General features: G+C 30.7%; 2 protein-coding genes across 2 annotated transcripts; one reads left to right on the forward strand and one right to left on the reverse strand.

The window, feature by feature from the left end:
* The first annotated feature begins 4,463 nt into the window (after positions 1-4,463).
* LOC125830266 (transcription factor bHLH112-like) lies at positions 4,464-7,899 on the forward strand. The gene is made up of 7 exons (XM_049509480.1): positions 4,464-4,792; positions 5,423-5,690; positions 5,966-6,082; positions 6,623-6,688; positions 7,344-7,409; positions 7,501-7,551; positions 7,759-7,899. The coding sequence occupies exons 1-7, from the start codon at positions 4,494-4,496 to the stop codon at positions 7,897-7,899; spliced, it is 1,008 nt and encodes a 335-aa protein (XP_049365437.1). The 5' UTR covers positions 4,464-4,493.
* A 1,236-nt stretch (positions 7,900-9,135) lies between these two features.
* LOC125830183 (uncharacterized) lies at positions 9,136-23,339 on the reverse strand. The gene is made up of 16 exons (XM_049509379.1): positions 22,566-23,339; positions 21,670-22,204; positions 18,611-18,787; positions 18,075-18,265; positions 17,129-17,339; positions 16,798-17,035; positions 16,556-16,706; positions 16,004-16,308; positions 15,272-15,282; positions 12,428-13,669; positions 11,866-12,000; positions 11,567-11,766; positions 11,275-11,485; positions 10,960-11,197; positions 10,494-10,641; positions 9,136-9,467 (listed from the first exon to the last, which is right to left on the reverse strand). Exons 1-16 carry the CDS (start codon positions 23,337-23,339, stop codon positions 9,159-9,161), a joined length of 5,076 nt encoding a protein of 1,691 aa, XP_049365336.1. The 3' UTR covers positions 9,136-9,158.
* Positions 23,340-25,448: the final 2,109 nt, after the last annotated feature.

Consider the following 25,448-nt stretch of genomic DNA (forward strand, 5'->3'; position numbering starts at 1 on the left):
GTAGAAATAGCCACTAAATATATTTTTCTTGAAAAAATTTAATTAAAAAATAATAACTTTTTAATTGTGCTAGATCGTATTCCCTTTTTTTTTGGACTATACATCACTAGTATTCCAACATAAACAAATTAAAGGAATAAAATTTTAAACTGCAAATATATATTTTTTTATAGCATACCTAAATACAAAAAAAGATGGAGCATTATTATCATATGCAATAAACCAATTAATGTATAGTACATTGGAAAACACCATGCTCTTATCTTATTTGTCACAACTGAAAAACAGTACAATAATAATATATTTCTAATATGAGAAGAATTGATTTAAAAATTGATTATGGGATTAATCAAATTGCTTATTGATATTTTTAATTAAGGATAAACATTATCCAATAATTTTAAAGTATAAGAGAGTTGAGACAAGAATAGGGGTTTATGCATAAGTTGATGTTTTTGGTAAATGTCTGGTCTACAATTGTGCTTTTCTAATATTTTAAAATTTAATTATAGGGCTTTGGGGCCATTAATATTTAATGACATTCTTTACGCAAACAAATTAGGTGTGTTGAAATAAAACAAGTCTTAAATCATGACATAAGCACTATCACGATTTTAAGTTGACCTTAAAGTTGGACTTTTTGTTCACTTCCGTGAGGTGATAAGATTCTCGTATAATACAGGAAGATAAATAATATATATTATAAAAAAAAAGTTTTGGAATAATACAATTCTTGCCTAATTTAATTGTGAAATTAGCAATCTTATCATAGTTTAGGTGTATTTTTATGTCCTATCCCCAGAAAAAAAACTCATCAATTGTCACTTTTCAATTTCGATAATTGAAAAATAGTTATGACCGTGAAGGTTTAATTTTCAATAGTGAAACTCCAAAATAATATTGATTATTTTTTAATTACATATCCAAAGAGTGGCTAGCATGCACTATTGATACTTTTTTTTTCTCCATATATTCTTTTGGATTTACATTTGATATATTGAAATTGTAATTTATTTTATATTATATTTTTAGAGTGCCGATTCTGTTTCATAATTGGAAGAAAAAGTCATTTTGTCTGAAATAGTTTGTCCAACATTTGACTTAAAATTTATTATTAAGATAATAACAAATTCCTATTTTTTTTCTTATATTTATTAATTTAATTTTTTTTAATTGGACTTATTTCAAAATCTTATTTGGGTAGAATAATTCACAATGCACAAAATGGCAATAAGAATGACAATAAGAAAATCCAAGGAGTAATGGACAGGAGTCAACTAATTCTCTTTAATAGAAATATTTAAACATAAATAATTTTGTAAGCTGTATATAATTTAGATCAGTGAGTTTTCACATAATTGAGAAATCATTTTAAGAGGTAATATTTAATTAAAATTAATTTAATGAAACACTTCTTACTTTCTGAGGGTGAGTGAATTTTTTAAAGATTATGGTCAAGTTAAAATTACCATATAATATAGAGACGGAGAGATTACTATTTTAATTTATTTAACTTATTTTTATGAATTTTTTTAATGTATAATATACTATGTGATATATTTAAGATTAAAAAATGAAAAATATCTTAATACATTCTGCGTATTTTTTATTTAAGAGTATAAAAATCTAAAAGTTTTTTTTTAAGAAAATAAAAAATAAAAGATTATATCGTTAAATTAGATAAATAAATTAAAACGGAGAAAGAAAATAAAGAAATTAGAAACGTGAAAATATGGTTCATTGACGAATGGCAAAGTGGAGTTGAAATTGAATATTGTCATCAAGTCAACACGACCAACTCTTTTGACTTTTCTCCCTAACTTTGATATATTTTTATAAAAATAATATAATTATCTGATATTTAAAATTTATTTATCTGATTGATATAAATTTATTGATATATGAATATTCATTTAAAGAGTAAGCGTTTCCTTTTTAAGAATTTATCCATTTTAAGAGTTTACATTTGAAAGTTTTGATAGTATCGTAATCTTATTCATTCTATTATACTTTGTAGGGTGTGATATTAAGAGTTGTCTTCATCGGGTGATTTACAATAATAATATTGGAGGTAGGTGATCTGTAGACTGCGTTTTGATTCGTGGTCGCCTGACTGGTGGTAGTGGCTCTTGATTATTCTCTCTGTTTCATATTGATTGTCCACTTTCTCCTTTACACGTTTTTTTAAGAAATCTTAAATAAAAAGACTAATTTTACTAATTTATCCTTTAAGAAATTTCTTTGTTAACTTGTTTAAACTCTCAAAAAGAATAACTTGTAATGATAAAATAGGTAATGTAATTAATTTTATCTTGATTTAATAAATTAACAAATAACTTAGAATGATTATTTAACATGAAGAACTAATATGGAACGGACGAGTATATTTTTTTTTTGGTTTCCTATTCGGTGTTCGGAGATCATATTGGAGCTCCGACTAAATTCGGATAGCGCTCTGCAGGGCCCATTCTGGGGTGACGCCCCCAACATGATTTTCTCTACACCAAGGCTCAAACCCGAGCCCTCTGATTAAGGATGAAACACTCCCACCAGTGTACCACAACCCATGTTGGTGAACGAACGAGTATTACTTAGTGGTCAATGCCCTTCCATTTTTAGTAGAAAAAAATGTAATCCATGGAACTGACCTAACCTACAAAGGTATTAGTAGTAATTATTAATTAATTATACCATAGAGGACAATGGAATATTTAATCTAATTTATGGTTGACACAACTTGGACTTAATCCTATTAGGATTAATAACTTATTAATAGGCGGCAAGAAAGAAAGAACTTAGGGAAATTATTAAATTAATTTAGGTCATTGTACATATTTTAACATTCCAATCAACTTGTATTTACACTTTTAATCTCTTTGAATGTGAATTTTTTCAAATTTATTAAATTATTGAGTATTAAATCATTCAATTATTATATTTGAATTCGAAACATTCCAAGGCTCACTTTTTGATGGCGGCATGCTCAACATGATTTTTATCATTTCCAAAGGCTCGGATTTTCTAAGAATGACACTCTCAACATGATTTTTTTCATTTTCAGAAATTCACACGAGAGACATCTGATTAAAGATTAAGGTGTCTCAAATATCACATCCTACGACCAATGTTAGTAAGATATAAATTGCTGAACTCAACAAATTGACAATAGTACTAGTCACTAGAGGTGGATGCAGAGTAATGGTATCAGGTTCATCTGAACTCAGTACTATCGATATGAAGTACAATTTATGAAATTTTGTAATATATAGTAAATATATATCTATAACTTTCAAAATATAACGAATCCAACACTAAAAATCTTAAAGATTAAACTCATACAAATTAAATTCCGAATCTAAGCTGATCATACTAGTTCCAAAAAATTGTGGTGACTCAACTAAAACTTCAGCTGTGTTCACTTTTGTTTGCATGTACCAGTTGGTCAACTGCTTCATTCAAATCCTTTACTACTCCATCAATTCAAATAGATTAATTAATACAAAAAAAGAAAGAAAAAAAATACTTTAATTATCAGATTACAAGTCGTCAAGATTTTGACTTTAATTTTCTTATGTGCGATATCGAATAAAATTCATAATTTCACCTATTCAGAAATTTTCGCAACTCAATCATAAATAATAATATTTCAAGCCCTGTAATTATGGTATAAAAATAGTAAGTACACAAACTGCCCTTTGTCACATAAACTTATAACCACATAAAAAATTCAAAAGAAAAAAAAAAGAATTTTTAAATTGTTAATTTCAAAACGGACGATAAACATATAATTAACAATAGCGTTGTCAAAAATAAAATCAGAAATCAAAAGTTGAATCATACACAAATCTAAAAAATATATATTACTATTATCTTTAAAACAAATTTAAAAAGAAACTACTATATCAAATCAAATCAAATTAGATAGAGTGATAACCGTGATGCTCCAACTTAAAATAACAAGTCTCATATCGATAAAACACTAGAGAGATATCAGATATATAAATAAGCAAGTCTTACACATTAGTAACACATTTTAAGACGATACAAGCCTAGAACTAAAGATGATAATATCACTAGCAGATTGGGCTGTTACAATAACACTTAACTAGAAAAAAGAAGAAACAAAGGGCACATACATATCTAAAATAACAGGTCAAACAATAATAATATAAAATAATAGTAAGAGAATTCAATCCAAAATACCTTTTAATTTTTATTTAGCATAATTAAGTATGCTTATCTCCTAACTCCTTTAATTGCTTTGTCTAATCATTTTTCTTTGAATAATGTCAACCAAATTCCAATACTTTCCCCCAGCCCCTCCCATCACTCACCCACCCACCCACCCCACCCCAAACATATATCTATATTTGTGTATAAATACAACTATGACTTGAGAATTTCAAGTAAAACCAAATCAAACCAAAAAGAATCTTAGAAATTATCAAGAAGAATAGAGAAGGTATTAATAGCAATTATAAAGTTGATTAATTATGGCTGATGAATTTTTTCAAGATGGAGTCTATGGAGAAAGCTTGTGGATTAATTCAACAAAAAATATTTTTAGTTTATCATCATCAACTAATTGTGGATCTTCAATTCTTGATCCAATTATTGGACAATATAATTTTGCATGGCCAAATGATGATCAATTTTTGGACATGAAAAATAGGTCCAATAATGATGATTATTATTCTAGTTCTGATGACTCTATGGTTTTTCAAGAATTACCCAAAAATCATAACTTGGGTATTAATGGAAATTCTTCTTCACCAGATTGGAATCACTCACTGTAAGTAAATCCTGTTTTTCATCAATTTTTGGGTTATTCTCTTCATCTCGATTTACGTGTCAGTGTTTGATTGAGTTCGAGGTTTAAGAAAGACAGAACGAGTTTTGAAGTTTGTGGTCTATAAAATTAAGCAATAGATAGTTGTATTAGTCTAAATCATCTTATTATTAAGGACAAAGAATGAAATTTTAAAATTAAATTGGGGGTGGATTAATGGTAGTTTAGAAGTTATCACTAACATGTTCTAATTTATATGATACATTTTTCATTTTGACTTTTTCAAAAAAGAATAACTTTTCTATATTTAAGTATAATTTGACTTTGAAATTTTCATTTTATCACTAATGAGATCATTTATATACAGTTTCACAAATATTTATGACTTATTTTAATCACTTATTTCAAAAGTCTTTGGTTCTTTCTTTAAACTCGTACCTAGTCAAACAAGACCACTTAAAATGGAACGAGAGAGAATAGTTTCCTTTTTCATTGCGTATTTCTTAATTTTCCAATTTGAACAAATAAATATGTACGTCTATTTTTAATACAATACCAACGTATAGTAGTGAGTATATTATTGGTAAAGTTTTCTTATATATTCCATCCTTTTTTTTCCTTGGAATTTTGCAGCAATGATTCCATGCTACAAGAAAATCTCAATTCAAGACAGAATTGTCCTCATCATAATGAATTGAAGAGGAACATTTGCAGCATAATTAGTGAAGATAATTCCTTAATTAAACCAATTATGAATCAAGATTTCACTAATTACTATTCAGATTTGCTTCAAACATTGTTTGCTAGTACGGATCTTCATGAAGAACAACCATTCAATTATCCATCATCATCAATAAATGATAGACAAAAATTGAATGATTTTGTACCTTCTTTGCCTAAGGTAAGTACATCACATATATATACTTTTGACGGATTTAAATATGTCATCGAACTTTGATGATGTGATCAAATCATCGTTTGTCACATGGATAAATTAGTTTTCAGTTAACTCATAATGGCATATTGGATGAGCCTATTCTCAAACGAAAATAACATAGATGAGTCAAACTTTTAAATGCAAACATAAATAAGCCTTTTTTTTTTTTCAAAATTCAATAACATATTTAGGATTTTTCCTTTTATTTTATTTTAATCTATTGGTACAATTTTTTTCAGTCTGATATTGGAAAAATTGGAGAGTCCAAATTAAGCTCAATTACCAAGAATAACACAAATGAACAAACATTCAAACGGCAGAGAATTGAGACACCATCACCTTTGCCAACTTTTAAGGTATGCAAATATAATTCATTCGTTTTAATTTATACGATACAGTTTAACTGGCTTGGCATGATATTTTTAAAAAGGCTCAAAATTTGTAACCTTAAATATATCATAACTTAATTGTGTGGCTATAAAATCATGAAACTTATGGTCTTAAACGAGCGTGGAGCTAGAGGAGCATTAAGGGTTAATCTAAACCCTCTTCACTGCCAATTACATTAATTACACTTTTATTTAAAAAATTATATATACATATATACAAAATGAAAATTGTTTTTTATTTATATATATACTAAATATTCAATTCTCTTGACTTCTCCGTGTTTATACCTTTTTATATTCTAAATCCTTTTAATGAAAAAAATCTAGCTCCACCATTGATTCCAACATAAAAAGATGATTTCTAATTTTATATATTTCATAATTTTTATATGTCTATAAAAGAATTATATTGGGATATTTTTTCTGAATGAACTAAGAAAATAATGTCATATAAAATGAATTTTGAGCTTTGTTTATTAATTATTTTATTATTATTATTATTATTAGGTGAGAAAAGAGAAAATGGGTGACCGGATAACTGCCCTCCAGCAATTGGTTTCACCTTTTGGAAAGGTAAATACTTATTTTTTTAAAATTACTTTTTTAAAATTATTTTAGAGAGTTTTGATTAGGAAAAGATTTTTTCTCGATAGTTTTTATACTTTGATTTATATTATTTTTATATGTAAATCAGTTGGTTAAATCATATTAAAATATCATGCTTTTCTTAGTGTATAAAAAAAACTTTAATTTTTAGATGGTCACTAAATTAATACCCCTCCGTTTCTATTTAGTTAGTAGTTGTCATCATTTTAGGTTTCACCCCTTAAAAAACTAGATAAGTTTACTATTATATCATTATTTAGTGCTCTCTTTAAGTCAATTTTTTAATAAATAATCATAAATTAATTTATTTTGATTAATTAATTTGACCGGTGACAGTGAACATAAATTCATTACTTACTTAATTTTCTCATGTTGGTCAAATACATACTTTCTTAAGGGTAAAATAAGAAGAATAAATAACATTTATGTATTGATTTTGGTGTAATGTCAAATATTAAGAAACATCATTTTTTAGTAAGGATGATATGTAAATAGAAACGAATTGAAATAGTTATTATTTCAGAAAGTCACTTTCTTTAACGATATCAATTTACTAATTCTTCAAGATTTTAATAAATCTTTTTATAGTTTTATTAATTGAATCCACAATTTATTGTCTCAGACTGATACAGCTTCGGTTCTCCAAGAAGCAATCGAATACATCAATTTTCTTCATGGTCAAGTCAATGTATGTTTTTTTTTAATTACAACTCCACAAAATTAATATAAAACTTACCTATAAAAATTAAATATGATGAATTAATATTTGATTTTTTCAGGTATTTAGCAATCGATATATGAAAAATGGACCACGCACTCAACATCAACAGGTAGGGGATCAATATAATTCTTTTTTATACAAATAATTTTTTTGAACGTACGTCCTGTTATTTTTATATCACCATGTTATAGCATGTTACGACATATTTATTACAAATGAAATTACTTTTTAAATGACGTGATTATATTAATATTTTTTATATTGTTTGAGAATATAGATTGTTGAACTCTCATTTTTTAAAATTAAACTATGATAGGTTAAGGAATTACAAGAAGGATTAAAACAAGGATTAAGGAGCAAAGGACTATGTTTAGTACCAATATCAAGTACTTTCCCATTAGCAGCTGAGACTACTATGGAATTTTGGACACCAACATTGGGAAGAACATTCAGATAGACTTCAGAGGCAGATTTAAAATTTGAAATCAATGAGTTTCGATCTGTGTACATATTAAATGAATATCTTAATAGACTGACGTTATTATTGGATTCTGTTGAACATGTACCACGTACCCTACCTCCATCTTGATCATATAAACACGAACGAGGAGAAGCTTAAAAAATTATGTATAATTAATTGATCAAACAAAGTTATTTTAACTAATTAAGTGATCTTGTGGATAAGAATAAGGAATAAACATAGCAATATTGTCGATATGGATTGTGATTGAATGATTAAAATTCCTTCACTTTTAATCAGAGGTCTCAACTTTGAGTCTTTGAGAATTAAAAAAATCTTGTTGAAAGCACCATTTTCAAAATTGGGCCCTACAATGCTTGGATCTGAATTTAGTTAAATTCCTATATGAATTTCAAATTTAATTAAACCTCAATGTGGATACCGAACAAACTACCTAAGTGGAGAAAAGGAAGTCAACGGAAAAAGTGAAAGGAAAAACAAGTGGCTATTGATTAATTGAAGTGAACCAAAATAAGTACTCACCAAACAAGTCACTAGGTATGGAAGAAAACAAAAACAGTTGAAAACTTTTATTGATTATTAGCATCTCTTGCTATCACTTTTTTATGATCTTTATGTGACATTTGAATTTGATTGGTTGATAGGTGTCATAGTATACCTTTTTATTCATAGGAAATATGTTAGGTAATAATTACTTAATATATACTTACAATATAAAAGAATATTTACACTATTAAGTCATTAATTATAAGTAATTATTCATAAAAAAGTATGACTAAGAAAAGATACGATACATATTATAACATATTAAAATACATTGATAATGTCAAATTCTTAAACTAAATCAATAAATAGATCAAGTATAAATTACCTAATGACCATATGGCGCAACGCTCTTCAAAAACGTTGACATGCACCCATGTCAAATCCACAAAAATGTATGGTACTACTTTTGAAGAATCCGACACACACATTATTAAGTCATTAATAATAACTAATTATAAATAAAAAGTAGGATTAGTAATTAACCAAAAAAAAAAGAAAGATACGCTACCTGTTATAACACGTTAAAATACAGTATTGATAAATGTAAAAAATCTTAAACTAAATCAATAAATAGATCAAGTATAAATTACCTAATGACCATATGGCTCAGTGCTCTTCAAAAATGTTGATGCACCCATGTCAGATCCACAAAAATATATGGTACTATTTTTGAAGGATCCGACACACACTTAGCGAGCATGTTGTGCAGTAATAGAAATGTCATTTACAGAATTTCCAATACTAGCTGATGATGAATAAGGAAGTGAAGAAGAATTTCTTGATCTGAACACAAAACCAGGTTGTCCAGGATTAGACAATTTTGTTTCATTGCAAAGCATGAAGACAACTTGAGACATCATTGGTCTTTCATTTGCATATGATTGTACACATAATAGTCCAATTTGGATGCATCTCAAAACTTCACTACTTTCATACCAATCCCCTAATGAGGGATCAACAACATCTAAAGCTTTGTCATCATTCCATGAATCCCAAACCTGAAACAAGGGAGAGCAAAGTCAACATTTCTGGTTAGTGGCGGAACCAGGATTTTCAATTAGGGAATTCAAGTAAATACAAAAATGTCGTGTCTGGGTTAAGGGGGTCCAAAATTTCATATATGTTTGACGAAAGAATGTTTTTCTATTGGGCTAAAATAACTCAAAGATACTTTTAACATGATGTGATATTGTCAGTTTGCGGACAAAAACCCCAACGGTTTTCTCAAAAGACCTCACAATATTAAGAGTATCCAATACCTTATAAGTTTTTTTTTTTTTTTTTCATATGAGACTTTGTTTACGTACACTCAACAGTCTTCTCCTTAAACTGAGTTCCACATGACCTATCACTTTATAAGCTTATCTGGAGATTTCACTGCGTGCCACCATATCAATAGAGTATTTATGGTCACGAACAGCCACTAGCTTCTTTTTGTGTAAGCATCTCTAAGGCTACAGGTAAAGATAGTAAATCGGCCCATAGATGGTCAAAGGCACCAAGTCGGACCCCACTCCATCACTCTACCATCTCAATAATTGTCTTGCCAAACCACTGGCTCTGATATCAGTTGTTAGGCTAAAATAATCCAATAAGATACTCTGAACATGGCATGATATTGTCCCCTTGGACCAAACCCGCATAGTTTTTTTCAGAAGACTTCATAACATTAAGATTATCCGACATCTTAAAGTAGTTTTTTTTTACTTTGCATGTGGGACTTTGTTTAGACATACCCAATAGTTTCTATCATAGCTTTCTAAAGAAGGGGATTCAATTTGAATACCCTTCCAATGCATGTAGCTCCGCCATTGTTTCCATCCCTATGCTGGTGGAGGGTAGCAAGTACAGTGTAATAGTCAAAGTATGCACAAGCTAGCCCCGACTCCACCGTATAAGAAAAAAAAGAAGAGATGAACATTTCCACATATCCTTCTCTAGAGCAATGGTATAAGGGCTAAAGCAAAACAAGATATATACATCTTCTTAACTAAAGGTGAGTTCTTGATGAAGAGATATCTTACATTTCCAACTAAATTTAATGAATGATCCTGATAATGTGTAGTGTTCTTCCTGCCAGTAATGATCTCCAACAACAGAACACCAAAACTGAAAACATCAGATTTCACTGAAAAATGCCCTTCCATTGCATATTCTGGTGACATATAACCACTAAAATGAACCAATAGCTATGTCAAGATCCACAATTTTAATTTGGCATAATAAATAAACGTGCCATTTAACTTAGTCTCAGCTGACATCTATGAGGTGTGCACAAGTAGACACTTAAACTTATATAAAGTTGAACAAGTAGACACAAACGTTCTACATGACATAATATGCATCTTACATGGCATAATACAAATCAGTTCGAGTGTATCTTATGCGAATCGTCATGTAGGACGAGTGTGTCTACTTGTTCAACTTTATACAAGTTTAAGTGCCTTTGAGAAAAATACACATATGTTCATACATAAAAGTGATGCTTGCTATGTTCCAACGACTCGATTTGTGTTAGCTTCAAATTGGTCACCACCAAATATCCTAGCAGTTCCGAAATCTGATATTTTTGGGTGCATTGAGGCATCTAGTAAAACATTGCTGGCTTTTAGATCCCTGTGTATGATTCGTACTCGTGAGTCGTGGTGTAGGTATGACAATCCTCGTGCTATTCCAACGATGATTTCAAATCGTTTTCTCCAATCTAACTGCAACCCTTTAGTTTTTTCTGCAATACACGATTCGAAAGGATCAGTAACATGCCTATTTATATTTTTTACACAATCTGGACATGTATATATGTACCAAAGATGAAACTGTCTAAGCCTTTGTTTGGCAAGTATTCATAGATCAACATTTTCTCTCCTCTTTGTATGCAACATCCTAAAAGCCTCACAAGATTCCTGTGTTGTACTCTCGCGATTAACGTTACTTCATTCTTGAATTCCTCCACTCCTTGCCCTGAATTTTTCGAAAGTCTTTTGACCGCTATCTCTTGGCCGTTGTTTAGCTGTCCCTGAGATCAAAATGTAAGCTTGTTATCAAGTAAAATTGTCTCAACAAATGAGTAAGAAGTTGGTAAAATATCGGGAGGTACCTTGTAAACGCTACCAAAGCCTCCTTCTCCGAGTTTGTTAGCATCAGAGAAATCATCAGTGGAAGAAATGATAGTGCTTAGATCAAAGATTAACACATCGATGTGTTCCCTTCCATCCATCTCATTACCTCTTGAAGAGTTCTCATAGGATGCTAAATTCCTTGTCAAAGTGTTCAAACTGGTGAATTGGTCCTCCTTATCTGTACATGAAGTAACTTAGTACTATTGTAAGTTGCGGAGCCAGATTTCACTAAGGGGATTCAATAAAGAAGTAAACACACGAAGAAATTAAGGGGTACCTTTAACTCTTCTCCTTTTCCTTATTACCAAACAACAAGCAAACGAGAGCGCGATGAGTATTGCACCAATGCAGATTGTCACAATTGCTATGGTTCTTTTCATGAGATAGCCATTGTTGTTCTTCGAGAATTGAGCTGAAAGAACAAAAATGTAAAACTTTTTGTAACACAATACCGTAAAACATTAACAACTGTTTGATGTATGTGACCAGCTTATCTAAAAACTTTACCTGTTAGAGAAAACTTACACTATTATGTACTTAAACTCTTAAACAATTCAACTTAGTATCAGAGCAGACAAAGTCATTCCCACACACAAGAGGACGTATTACAACAAAAAAAAAACACCCCGTATAATCCCACAGGTGGAATCTAAGGGGTAGAGTGTACGTAGACCTTACCTCTACATATCTTGTGAGGGTAGAGAGATTGTTTCTGATAGACACTCGGCTCAAGAAGATACAAGAACATAAATAAGTAAATAAAAGTTTTAATCTTTCTAACCGCTTATGTACTTCTTAGACAAGATGATCACACGATACTAAAACAATCTAAATTTTACCCAAAGTAGATGCAGATACTCTGATATACAAATCTTGTCCTCCATCTGTAAACTCCCTTGTGTCTATCAAGTCACCATACCAAGTGATGCATCCAATTCCTCCAATACTAACATTAGCACTTGCATAAGCAGAGCAAGAACAATTATTCAAACACAATTTCTCACATTCTTGCAACCCGATGCTTCTATTCAATCGCGCGTTGTAAGTGTCTGGGACCTTCACATTACTCAATTTAGCAAACCCCTCGCCATTTTTGCACACATTCTCGTCCTCCTTCCTCAAACACCCTTGTGAACCATCTCTCAAGTACCACGACCGGTTTTCCCTTGGCTCGTATCCAATAAGACACTTGCATTCAAATTCACCCAAGTTGTACAGGTTGCAATTACTAAATTTTCCACAATGTACATAGTCATCACACGAGTCCTCAGGCGCGGACCAAAATTGTACCCATTTCTTCGCGCCTTCTTGCCAGTTCAATATACTCATCATCCCTGATTCGTTCAGTACTAATCTCGAGATAACAGGATCCTTCATAGTGAATATCACAGAGACTTCACTTTCATTGTCAACATATTTGCTGTTAAATATAAATCCAGGCCTCATTCCAGGTACACCACTCCAACCTAGACCGGTCCAGGGTCCGGTTCGCCATATCCTGTTAGAATTTTTATACAGGAAAACTTGAGGCACTATTCCATTTATCTCAATCTTGTATACATACTCCCCTGAACCAGGATCATTCATCGATTTCCACGACGTTAGAGACCGGTTCAAACCGGTATTCTTGTCAATACCAAATTTCATATCAGGAAGTATAGTATTTGTAGGATGATCAAAGCTTTGCCATACAATATTTTCCTTTTTCGTGTCATGAAAAAACACAAAATTCCCTGAATCCAATAGCTGAGCAGAGGAAATAACTGTTTTCCAGGAGAATATTTTGGTATTTCGATTTAGTATAACAAGACTACCTGTTGGGTCGATAGAGAGAACCCCGTACGTGCCATTTACAGGGTTCTCTCTATTAGCGACCCAAACGACAGTTAGTTCAGGGATGTTATTGTACCAAATTCCGACGTATCGATTGTTAGAATGATTTCCAGGGCTGAAGAAACCAAGAGCAAATAATTTTCCAGAAGAAACTAACAAATCTCCATCTTTTAGAGATTTGTTAAAGGAAATTGTATCATTGGAAGTGCAAAATTGGACATAAAATAAGATGAATACTACTAGTAAAACTATCATGAACAATTTTTTCTTGGACATGATGTTTAAAACAAGTAATGGTTAGATCGATCGAACCCCAATAGCTTTAGCTCGAATACTATATATATATATGAATAAAAAATCCACTAAAAAAGTATGGATAATCTCGTACTCAGACTCGTAGAATTCAAATCTTGAATCAGCAACTAGCTTTAGTATATATATTTTTTTGTAAATAGAGTTTACATGAAATTCATGATTATAACCTTCTGAGCTAGCTAGTTGAAGTAGTACTACAAAGGTAAAAAGTTTGTTGTAATTAATGAAGCACAACTACCCCCAACATAGAAATTCATGTCTGTTTTCTGTGTATGTAATTAATTGTTAAACGTAGGAGACTCGTGGGGTGCTAAAGCTTTCAATGTGTGTTTGGTTGATCGAGAAGTAAGAATGAAGAAAAATGACTCTGTGTTATATATAAATATTTGAGAGATAATATTTTCTTTGTAGTTACTTGTCAACGCCAAAAAATAAGTGTTCCTCCTCAGGCGTGGGCGTGCGGGGAGTGTTAAGAAGTCCCATACCGATAGAGAATTGAAAAATTGGTTTCCTCATAAGGATTTGGACAAATCTCCCCTCATGAGCTAGTTTTTGAAGAGTTAGACTCAGGTGTCATATCTTTATGAAGTAGAAAGGTCTGCCTTGTTTGTTTGTCCATTTTTTACCCAAGCAAACTAATGTGGATGAAAATCAATGTTCGTGTTATCAAATGGAGAGGCAAGTTTGAATTGAAGTACATCACAATCAATATTAATGGGGCTGATAATGGTGTATGTAAAATTTAGCTAGAGTGTTGCCATAGATTTCCAAATATTCTTGGCAAATATTATCTAGGTGAAATTTCACCATGTGTTTGACCATAATATTTGGGAAACATATTTCACTTTTTTAGAAAAATATGATTTATACCCATAAGTTTTAAAAACTATCAAAACTAACCATAAATTTGTATTACAAGTCAATTAGATCTTCGTTGCAACAAATAACAAGTAATATCCGTGACACTGGAGCAATGTGATAGTTTGGAGTGAGTACAACAAGCATCATTCCATACATCGTGAAGTAGACAAAGCACATGACTTTGTTACCTTGAGCCGATTGTTCATCATTTTCATCAACAACCATATCATCACTTTCTTATTCATTGAATATTTCATCACTATTTTGGTGTTCACATAAAACACTATGTAATATAACGCAAACAACTACTATAGAGGGTGTTATTGTAAAAGATAAAAGTTTGGTGTAAACTTTCAATTTTTAAAAGATCCCAAATAATGAGATTTGACCCAAATATTAGAAAAAACTAGTATTTGGGAATTTGGGATATTTGTCAAATAATGACAAATTGTATGGACAAACACTATTTGCCAAATTTTTCTCCAAATATTACTTGGAAAATCTATGGCCAAACGGGTCCTACTATACTTTTATTCGTGGCGGAGGGAGGATTTTTTTCATCAAAGACATTTAAAATATAAAGAAGTAAACACTAGAAAATTACGGGATAACAAATAGAGTAGGGCGACTTCATCGAGTCTTCCTTAGTTAAAATTTATTGTGTTTTGTTTTACCTCTCACTTTGCTGCAGTATTCGATTTTATTTTAAACTTCTTGTTTTTCTTCTTCCGAATTAATGTCTCTTCAATCAGATATTACTTTAAAAATCGCCAAGATTCTTAAAAAAAAAGTGCAAGTATTAAATTACTAATGTTATAATACATATTCAGTATTGCAACAAAAAAGTACTAACATTATCAATAATTTGAATCATAAAAGTAGTTAAAATTTGACATTATATATACATGTAATTTTGAAATCTATGATCAAGAAATATTAAAGGAACATTTCAATCTTTTTATTCATATAACAAGGTTTATATTATGTACATACCAAAAGATCATTTATTTTTTTAAAAAAAAAAGACTTATCTATATTGGAACTTCACAATTTCATAATTAAATGAGAAAAAAAGACTATTTCTATAATTAACTACCCAAAAAAAAAAACATTATTTTCGTTAAAAAAAATCAAGGTAAGTGTACAAAGAGAAAATTGTTAACCACTCGTAGTACTAATGTACGGTAAGTTAAAACACTATTGATCCTCCTGATATGGTCGAGTGGAGAAAAAACACTAATGTACTATCTATACATTTTTGCCAGCAGGGATCCATCATCCATGTATTGCATTCATTCGTCGTGGAATCTCTATGTTCACACTCCCATCAGCGGAATTTGCCTTGATTTCTATTCTGTCACGTAGAAGCGGGCTAGCCTATGATCTGTCTGAACGTTTAACTCTACCGGGGATCAAGCATGGTAATCGTTACTTGATTCACAGTGAAAGTTTCTTCGTAAATAGTTTCCGAGTGTTCATCAACAGGTCTTCTTCCGAGGCAAAAACCAGGGTGTTTAGGCTGAGGCATTGTTGCAGTTTCACTTCCTAACATCAATACAACGGTTGCCATGTTCGGTCTATCTTCTGCTTGTTCCTGAACACACAATAACCCGACCTGTATGCATCTGATTACTTCACACGGAGAAAATGATTCGCCAACTGATGAATCGAGTAGTTCTGAGGCTCCTCCTTCTCTCCATAGTTTCCACGCCTGCAGAGTGATTACACATTTAGGGGCGGAACTAGAGAGAAAGTTACAAGTTCGACAGAACTCAGTAGCAACTTTAGTAAAAACCTTGTATTAATGTTATGAAATCTACTTAATATGCATAAATAATTTATCGAGAACCTACTAATTAGCTATATTTTTTTAGAATTCAGAACGCATAAACTCAAAATTCTCTGTTCCGACTTTGTTAGAAATGATGACTAAGTTGTGATAATTTTGGTGTACTTACATGGCCAAGAAGGTTTCTTTCATTGTTCTGAAAATAAAATCCTCTGTTCTTCTTCCCTGTTACTATTTCCAACACTAAAACTCCGAAGCTAAAAACGTCTGATTTAACAGAGAATAGACCATCCATCGCGTATTCAGGAGACATGTAACCGCTACATTAAGAGAGAAAAAAAGTCGATTTACCAACACTTTTCGAAGTGTTTTTTATGAATGATTTATAAGGAATAATGTGATTCTACTTACTAGGTTCCAACAACTCTCTTTGTATTTCCTTCGGTCTCATCACCTCCAAAAATCCGTGCCATGCCAAAATCTGATATTTTCGGGATCATTTCCTTGTCAAGGAGAATGTTGCTTGCTTTGAGGTCTCGGTGGATAATCCGAAATCTTGAATCTTGATGAAGATACAGAAGCCCCCGAGCAATCCCACAGATAATGCTGAATCGTCTTTGCCAATCTAGCAACGAGCTTTTCTGCTTATCTGAGACGCGTATATTTGTTAATTTTGAAGTCCAATAGCACACATAAACATAGTTACTGATAATAAGAATATATTGAACGAAAAACGACTTACTGAATAAGATTGAATCCAAGCTTTTATTTTCCATGTATTCGTATATCAACATTTTCTCTTCCATCTCAACACAACATCCAAGAAGGCGAACGAGGTTTCTGTGTTGAAGTCTTGCAATCAATCTTAGCTCATTCTTGAATTCCTCTACTCCTTGGCCTGAATTCTTTGACAGCCTTTTCACTGCTATTTCTTGACCTTCATCTATTATTCCCTGATAATAAAAAAAAAAGACGTTCTTTTGTTGAATGTCTTCACATTTTCCAATAAAACAGAGTCCGTCTTTCCCAATGTTGTTTGAATCTTGAAAAATGTCACTGCACTCGTGTCAGATCCTCCAAAAATGAAGCATTTTCTTGGAGATCCGACAATGGTGCACTGATATTTTTGGAGGATACGAACAACATAGGTTGTTTTCACATCTACCTTGTAAAGGCAAAAAGGGCTAGTTTTTCATATGTTGCTCATATCCTTGAAAAATGTTGTAACACCCGTGTCAGATCAGACAGGGGTGCAATGACATTTTTGTAGAATCCGAACAACATAAGTTTTTTTTCACATCTAGTTGAGCTTTACATTGTAAATACAAAAAAAAGGACTAGTTTTTCATGTATTGCTCAGATCCTCGAAAAAAGTCACTGCACCCGTGTTAGATCAATCTTCCAAAGTGATGCATTTTTGGAGGATCTGACACGAGTGCATGCAACGACATTTTTGTCCTGTCTGAGCAGCATATGTTCTTTTTACTGATATATGATCAGCTTTAACTTGTAAATGCAAAAAAGTACTACTTTTTTGATGTATTGCTATGATCCTCGAAAAATGTCACTGCACCCGTGTTACATCTTCCAAAGTAATGTATTTTTGGAGGATCTGACATGGATATGATGACATTTTTGACCAATCCGAGCAACATAAGCTTTTGCTTTTTTATCTAGATGAGCTTTACCTTGTAAACGCAACCAAAACCGCCCTGGCCTAGCTTGTTTGCATCAGAAAAATCTTCAGTAGCCACAGCTAAGGTACTGAGATCAAATAATGGCAATTCAAACTCGTCCGCGACAGTTTCGCCAGAAATTTCTCTCTTACTTGGAATAATGGCTGTGTTCACTAGAAGATCTTGACTTCTTTCAATAAAGCCTGGTTCAAAAATAGTGTAAGAAATATGAATTATGAGATGGTTACTGTATAATATATAGATAGACACTTTAACTTGACCTCAACTGATAACTGAATGCTCTAACTTTGAGTAATGTATAGTTAGACACCTCAACTCGTCTCCATATGAACGTACATTCCAACTTACAAAATGATCATTTAGACATTTCCAAAATTTATGTGTCACAATAACGTATTAGGTGTTCACGAGACACAGTGAAGACGAGTCGAGGTGTCTATAGATGTGCATTCTTTATGTATTATGCCTTAAAGTAAATATCGAATACCATACTGAAATCGAAATTATAGGCTTATATTATAACATACCTCTTTGGTCTGTTTTCTTTCTTATTGGATCTTCCAATAATTTTTTTCTCTTTGATAATAAGCAAATGCTTACAACTCCAATTAGAACAAGAACAACACCAGCTGTAATTCCAGTAGCCAAAGCAATTCTTTTTGTTTTGCCAGAACCATCTTCAGATCCAACATTTCCACTTTTTGCTGAAAATTAACACATAAAAATGAGTCTTCCATCAAAGGTTGTATTTTTTTTTAACAGTAAAGTCACAAAATTATTTTTTATTGCGATTGAGTAACTTGAACTAGGTGTTAATTGCTCGAAAAATACAAATGAACGGAAGGTCAAGTTTCCTTTGTCATGAATTCAAAAACATTAATGCACATTACATAACTTAGTAATTACTATAGTCGTTTGATTTTTGGAATAACGGATAACAATCCCGAGATGAAATGTGAGATTATATTATTCCGTGTGATTGGATGTTTGATATTGGGGCTAGTCGTTACACCGTAATTGTGATATTATTTTTATACCACCTTTAATACGGATAATAATCTCTAGATAAAATACAAAAAATACCAAAATGGCCTTTCTTGAGACTCTTCTTCCAAGGTCCTTTAGATTAAATCTAAGGTTAAAATTGAAAATATAATAGTTAATACTAATTTATCCAAGGTAAAGTCAAATACATATATATTAAATAATATTATACATTATTTATTTTTTAATATTATAATTTTAATGTAACTTGTACACCATTCAAATGACCCAAAGGCTGTCCTTGTCAAAAAGTATTTATTTTTTATGTTTATAATATGAAAGTAAACCTTATGAAAAATTAAAAGTAGAACTCATACTATATGTAAATTTGAAATTAATCAAAGTCAAAATAAAATTAAAAATAGAACTCATACTATATGTAAATTTGCAATTAATCAAAGTCTAAATAATCGGCCAAGTGACTATTTTTGGAATATAAAGTGGGTCCAAAAAAATGATTTCTTCTCATCCATTTCAAAAAGAATCTTTTGTGTGAACTTACACCTAACTTTTTAGGACCAATTGTCCACTAATTTTAGTTTTTCCATTTATTGTCAAAATTTTTAAAATAAATAATAATTAAAAAAAGATATGATATCCTCATGAAAATATAACAATAAAAGCAGCAAAAAATTAATGTATTTTTCATTATGTCACGCAACAATTTGCGTTAGCAATACAAAATACAAAATAAAAAAATGTAACACACGCTTTGTTCACTTTATGACCATGTTTTAATTTTAAACCCCTTTCTCACCTTCTTTTTTTTAGGTAAGCATTAACTTATAATGAGCCGGATTTAAAATTTGAAGTTTACGAATATTTATAATAAGAGTCTGAGCTAAAATTTTAAGTTTATAAATTATAAATTCTAGAAAAAATAGCTTGCTGAGTTCTTGATAAATAATTTATACATGATTAGTGTATTTTTAAGCAAAAATATAGAGTATAGATCAAAGCTACTAAGTTCTATCAAACCTGCCTACATACTTATTATAGCTTCACCCGAAAGAAAACGATGATCTAAATAAAAGCTATTGAATTCACGTGAACATGTAAGGTTGTAGCCTATAAGTGTTCACATCAAACTAACTAATAAAGCTAGAAATGTACCTTTTATACTCACTTAGTTTTATTAATGTACATCGAGTGCTAATAAGTATTTATCCTTTTATACGTGTGTATATTACTATTATGATTTTTTTCCATATTATTTGTATATGTAACTTAAATTCTAGTTGAAATATGATATCATGCTTATTCATAGGAAGAAAATAAGATACAAAGAAAAAGGAAACTCACGTTTAGTTGACTTACCAATTGGGGGAATAAAAACTTTGTATTAGTAGAATTTTCTTTTGAATGGAAAATAATTAATTCTAGAAGCTTGAGATATAGGTGCATTATTTTCTAACTAATTAACCATCCCAATCTAATCAAAAAGGAAAAAAAATTCAAGCACCTAATAGTAGATAAACCATATAATTAACTAATTTAGGACTTTTGACGGTATTTTTCATATGTTTTGGTTTACATTTTTTTCTTTAATTTTTCAATGCATAATAATTCAAAAAAGAAAAAGGAAAATTAAGTGAAAATTAAAACGTGCCTACCACAAAGAATATGTTTTGTCTCTCTCAATATCAAATAAAATATATTGAAAGATAATATATTTGAATATATAGTTGGCTGTTTTCAAGTCTTTGTCAATAGTCAATGGACTTTAATTAATTATAATTTGCTTATTGTAATGACAATATGTACTAGCTTCTTGTTTTTTCAAAGTATAGCACCAACTACTTTTCTATTAATTACTCTCATTAAATATACACTAATTAACAATATATTTTAAACAAGCATCTTTTTTTCATTACGTAATATCGAACTTTATCATCTACACAATCATTTTAGAATCTCCTAAAAATGAAATATCGAACTCCATTATCTATACAATCGTTCTAAAATCTCCTAAAAAAGAAATATCGAACTCTATCACCTACAAAATCGTTCCAGAATATCCTAAAATAAAATATTGAACTTCATCATCTACACAATCGTTTCAAAATCTCGTAAAATCTCAACAAGGGAGTGCCAACAACCTAGTGTGACGTGGCGAATCTCCACGTGTCCAACCCATGATATTACTTCAAATTTCTAAAATAAAGGGTAAAAAATCGCCTAGGCAACCATTTCTTTTTTCATTTAAAAATATGTAGTTCAAACTTCATGAAAAATGAGACCGATTATTATTATTATTATTCAACCCAACAAATACATTAAAATTCCATATATATCTCTACCAACACCCAACCACTCCATTAAATTGAGTTCGACTCAACTCTCTCCTACTAAATTAAGAATAGCGGTAGGATATTAAGCACTCTTTTCATAATAACCAGAGGTTTCAGATTCAAGTTTTACAGAAGAAAATTAAATTACCTTTTCATTATTTTGATATGGAGTACTATTTTACCACAAAAAAACATATTTTCTATAACAATTCAAACATATATCGAACATCAGATTGAAATAAAAAATGTACCTGCGTCAGAAGAAGCAGCTCTAACGTAGAGAAATTGTCCACCTTCTGCTGCCGAATATTGGCGCATATCGACTAATTCCTTTGTCCAAATGACACAACCCGAACCCGAACCCGTAACGTTCGCGGTGGTGTACGCCGTGCATGAACAGTTGTTCCTACACATTTTTTCACATTCTTCCAAATTCATCTTTGTATCAACAAATGAACTTGAACTTTGTGGCAATTTCATGTTCTTTAATATGTTAAAAACATCAGTTTCACAATCCAAATCATGATATCTAACACATCCATTTGATCCATCTCTTAAATCCCATGCCACTTGATTTTTAGGCTTGTACCCTACTAGACATTTGCATACCGGCGATAGATTCGCGTTACAAATTCCCGAAACACCACACTCTTCGTATAAATCACATTGGTCCTTCGGGGCGTACCAAAATTTGTTCCAAATGTTACTAGTTGGAATCCAAGTATACCTCTCTAAAAAACCGTTATGCTTCACTAACAATCTCGAACATATTTTCTTGTCAAGCACCTAACAAAAACATAATTAAGTAAAAACACGTTTTTACAAAATTTAACATTGTATCAGAGCATATATATATATATATATATATATATTTGTTACGTAAGAAATAAATGTTAGACCTAACTCAACCTCAAAAGTAGACTGTATAAGAAGACAAAAAAGTCCCCTAACCCCACTATCCTAAAAATATAATATGGGAAACCAATATCAGATAAACAAATAATTGATAACAAGTTTAACTCTGATACCATGATAAGAAATAGAAAGTGAAGATTGCCTCCATCCCACCACTAACATGAGACTCAACATAACGCTACCCGTCATTACTTAAAAAAAATCAGACTCACACGTGAAGAGACGAACATACCTCAAAAGTGTAGTAAACTTCATCCTTATTCATCTGAAACTCGAAAACTATAATATCTGTTGGCTTCATTTCTGGTACACCACTAAATCCAACACCATTCCAAGGTCCACTTCTATATAAAATTGTATCTCTATTTGTCAAATAAGCTTCAGGCAAACCATTAACATCAAGTTTAAACGTATAATTCCCCGGAGAAGGATCAAATGGCGATTTCCATGACGTTATATTCCGATTAAACCCCGTTTTCGAGTCCCACCCAAGTTTCATCCCGGGTAACAGAGTATCCGTTGGATAATCAAAACTCTGCCACACCATAATTTCGTCTTTCTCTGTTAGAACGACGAAATTACCTGAATCCAATAACTTAGCGATAAATGTAGTATTATTATTAGCGAAATTCAATGACCACGTATAATTTCCATCTCCGTCATCAATAACAAGACGTCCATCTTGTGTTATTTTTAACACAGGGGAAGACGATGAATTGATGACGGGGTTTTCTCTGTTCGCGACCCAAACTATCGTCGTTTCTTTGATTTCTTTGTACCATATTCCGACGTACCATTTGTCTGAATTCGGACCACCAGGAGTGAAAAATCCTAATTCGAATTTTTTTTGTTGAGAGACTAAAGTTTTCGATATCGTAAGGGGATTTGTAATCGTGATCGTATTATCTGTTGTTGTTGCTGCTGTTGCGAGGATTTGTGAAATTAGAAGAAAGTTGAAGCAAGAACATAGGTGAAAAATGTGGTTTTTGGTGTTAATGTTTGTCATTGTTGACTTCAAAAAAATGGGGTATTTCTTAGCTTATGTAGTAGTACTTCTTGTTATCTATAAAGATCTATTTTTTAAAAAATTTGTTTGTTAGGAAAATGGAAAGGGAGATAAGTATTATTTTTTTTGACACCTAATCCACAAGCCTCCACGTTTTGATTCTTTCTGGATTTATATATAGATATATATATATATATATATATATATCGTTATTTTAATTAGGCGTAATACATATATATTTAGATATTTTAATTTGATTTTAATTGATGGTTAAACACTTCAACTTATTTTTATTGTGTCTTGTGGACATTAAGTGCGGTGACAAGGCATGTGAATTTTCGAGGTGTTTAGATGATTATTTTGTAAGTTGAAGTGTTCAGCTGACACAATCGAGACAAGTTGAAGTGTCTAAATGTGTATATTCAAAATTGGAGGGTTTACTTGTCAGTTGAGATCAAATTTGAAGTATTTAGATGTACATATTCAAAATTGGAGTGTTGACTTTTCAGCAGAGGTCAAATTTGAGGTGTCTAGATGTGTATATTAAAAAAAAATGTGATTAGTCCACTTTGTTATAAAGTCAAAAAAATTCAAATTTTATCTCAAAAAATGGTTAGAAATAAATGTCCAATTTTGCATTAGATATCAATTAACTAGCCCTTATAAATTATAATTCTGACCACATCACTTATTTTTATTTGCCGATTGATGTTAGTATAATCTTTAAAATTATAAAGGTGCTTATGAATCATTGTGTGCAAAATCATTATAACAATTAGTTAATTAAAATATATTTTCTTTAAAAACTTTTTAGGCAATATATATCTATGATTAACTTAATTAAACTCCACTTGGAGGAGAGGGGTTATATTAGACCCCACTTTTCAAAGTCAAATTGGCTCATTGCAATTTATAGTGGGTAGGTTAAGTTAGATCAAATCAGTTAAGAAAGAATTGATATTTATTTATTTATTTTAGAAGAAAATTTGTATTCGCTATTATTCATGAGGTGTGCATATAAGGTAGCTCTCCGAACGACCTTGATTGAAAAAGCATGCATGTAAAATGATTTGAATCTCAAACTCCCAATTTGAAAGATCATCTGCTCAATCAACTTGATCACCATTACTGGTATCTCAAAAGAAGAGTTGATATTTAACAACACTATAATCATATACTATCTAAATTATATACATTAATTTTCTAAAACGAAAAAAAGGAGATGAAACTATTAACGTGTAGATATAAATAAACATTCATTTATCCTTAATTAAATGTTTTAAGTTCAAGTCATATATATAAAATTCTTTGATATGAAGCGCTTTACCTTCAAAATAAACTTCTCAAAACGAATTTAAATGACTAAATTAATTAAACCCCAAAATAAATATGAACCCAAATGAGAAATTAAAAAAACAATAAAGTAATTTAGTGCATGGGAAAAATAAATAAATCAAGTAGTCCAAAAGTTTATGACCAAACTAATTAAAATTTAAAGGTCAACGAGAGTAAGCATATATATAAATATAATATAGAAAAAATAATTCCCACGTCCTTCACGGATTATTTAATATATTTTTTAAATATTTTATAATTTTTTAATTTTTTAATTAAAAGTCTTAGAATAAAGAAAGAATCTTACCAAAAAGTATTTTCTCGTAAAAAACATTCAAGTTGAATACACACACCAAATAAAAAAAAACATTGGGGGCCTAAAACCATCATTTTAGTGGCTTGTTCGTGATCACTTAATTAATGATAATTATATTAAAAAATCAATCAGTTTTATTTTATAGCAGAAAAGTCAATCAATTAATTTTACGCAGTATTTTCTTTTATCAATATTGCTATAGTTAATTTTTTTACAAAATATTAAAAGCTATATATTTATTTTGATTAATTATTAAATCAATCCACTTTTATTTTATCGAAATGAATCACTTTCTTGTTTGTGTCAAATTAGTCGGACTCAAATTTCAATATGAATATCCGATCCTAAATAAGTTTTTTTTCCTATGCCGTGTCAGGCTGTGCTAGTTTTCACATTAATTCTCCTTTTCTCATTTTTAAAGTAGTGGTGAAATTTGGTCCAAATCCATGACCATGCAG

This window comes from Solanum verrucosum, unplaced genomic scaffold, assembly GCF_900185275.1.
Source record: "Solanum verrucosum unplaced genomic scaffold, falcon-dt-bn FXZP01000072.1, whole genome shotgun sequence".
Taxonomy (NCBI): Eukaryota; Viridiplantae; Streptophyta; class Magnoliopsida; order Solanales; family Solanaceae; genus Solanum; species Solanum verrucosum.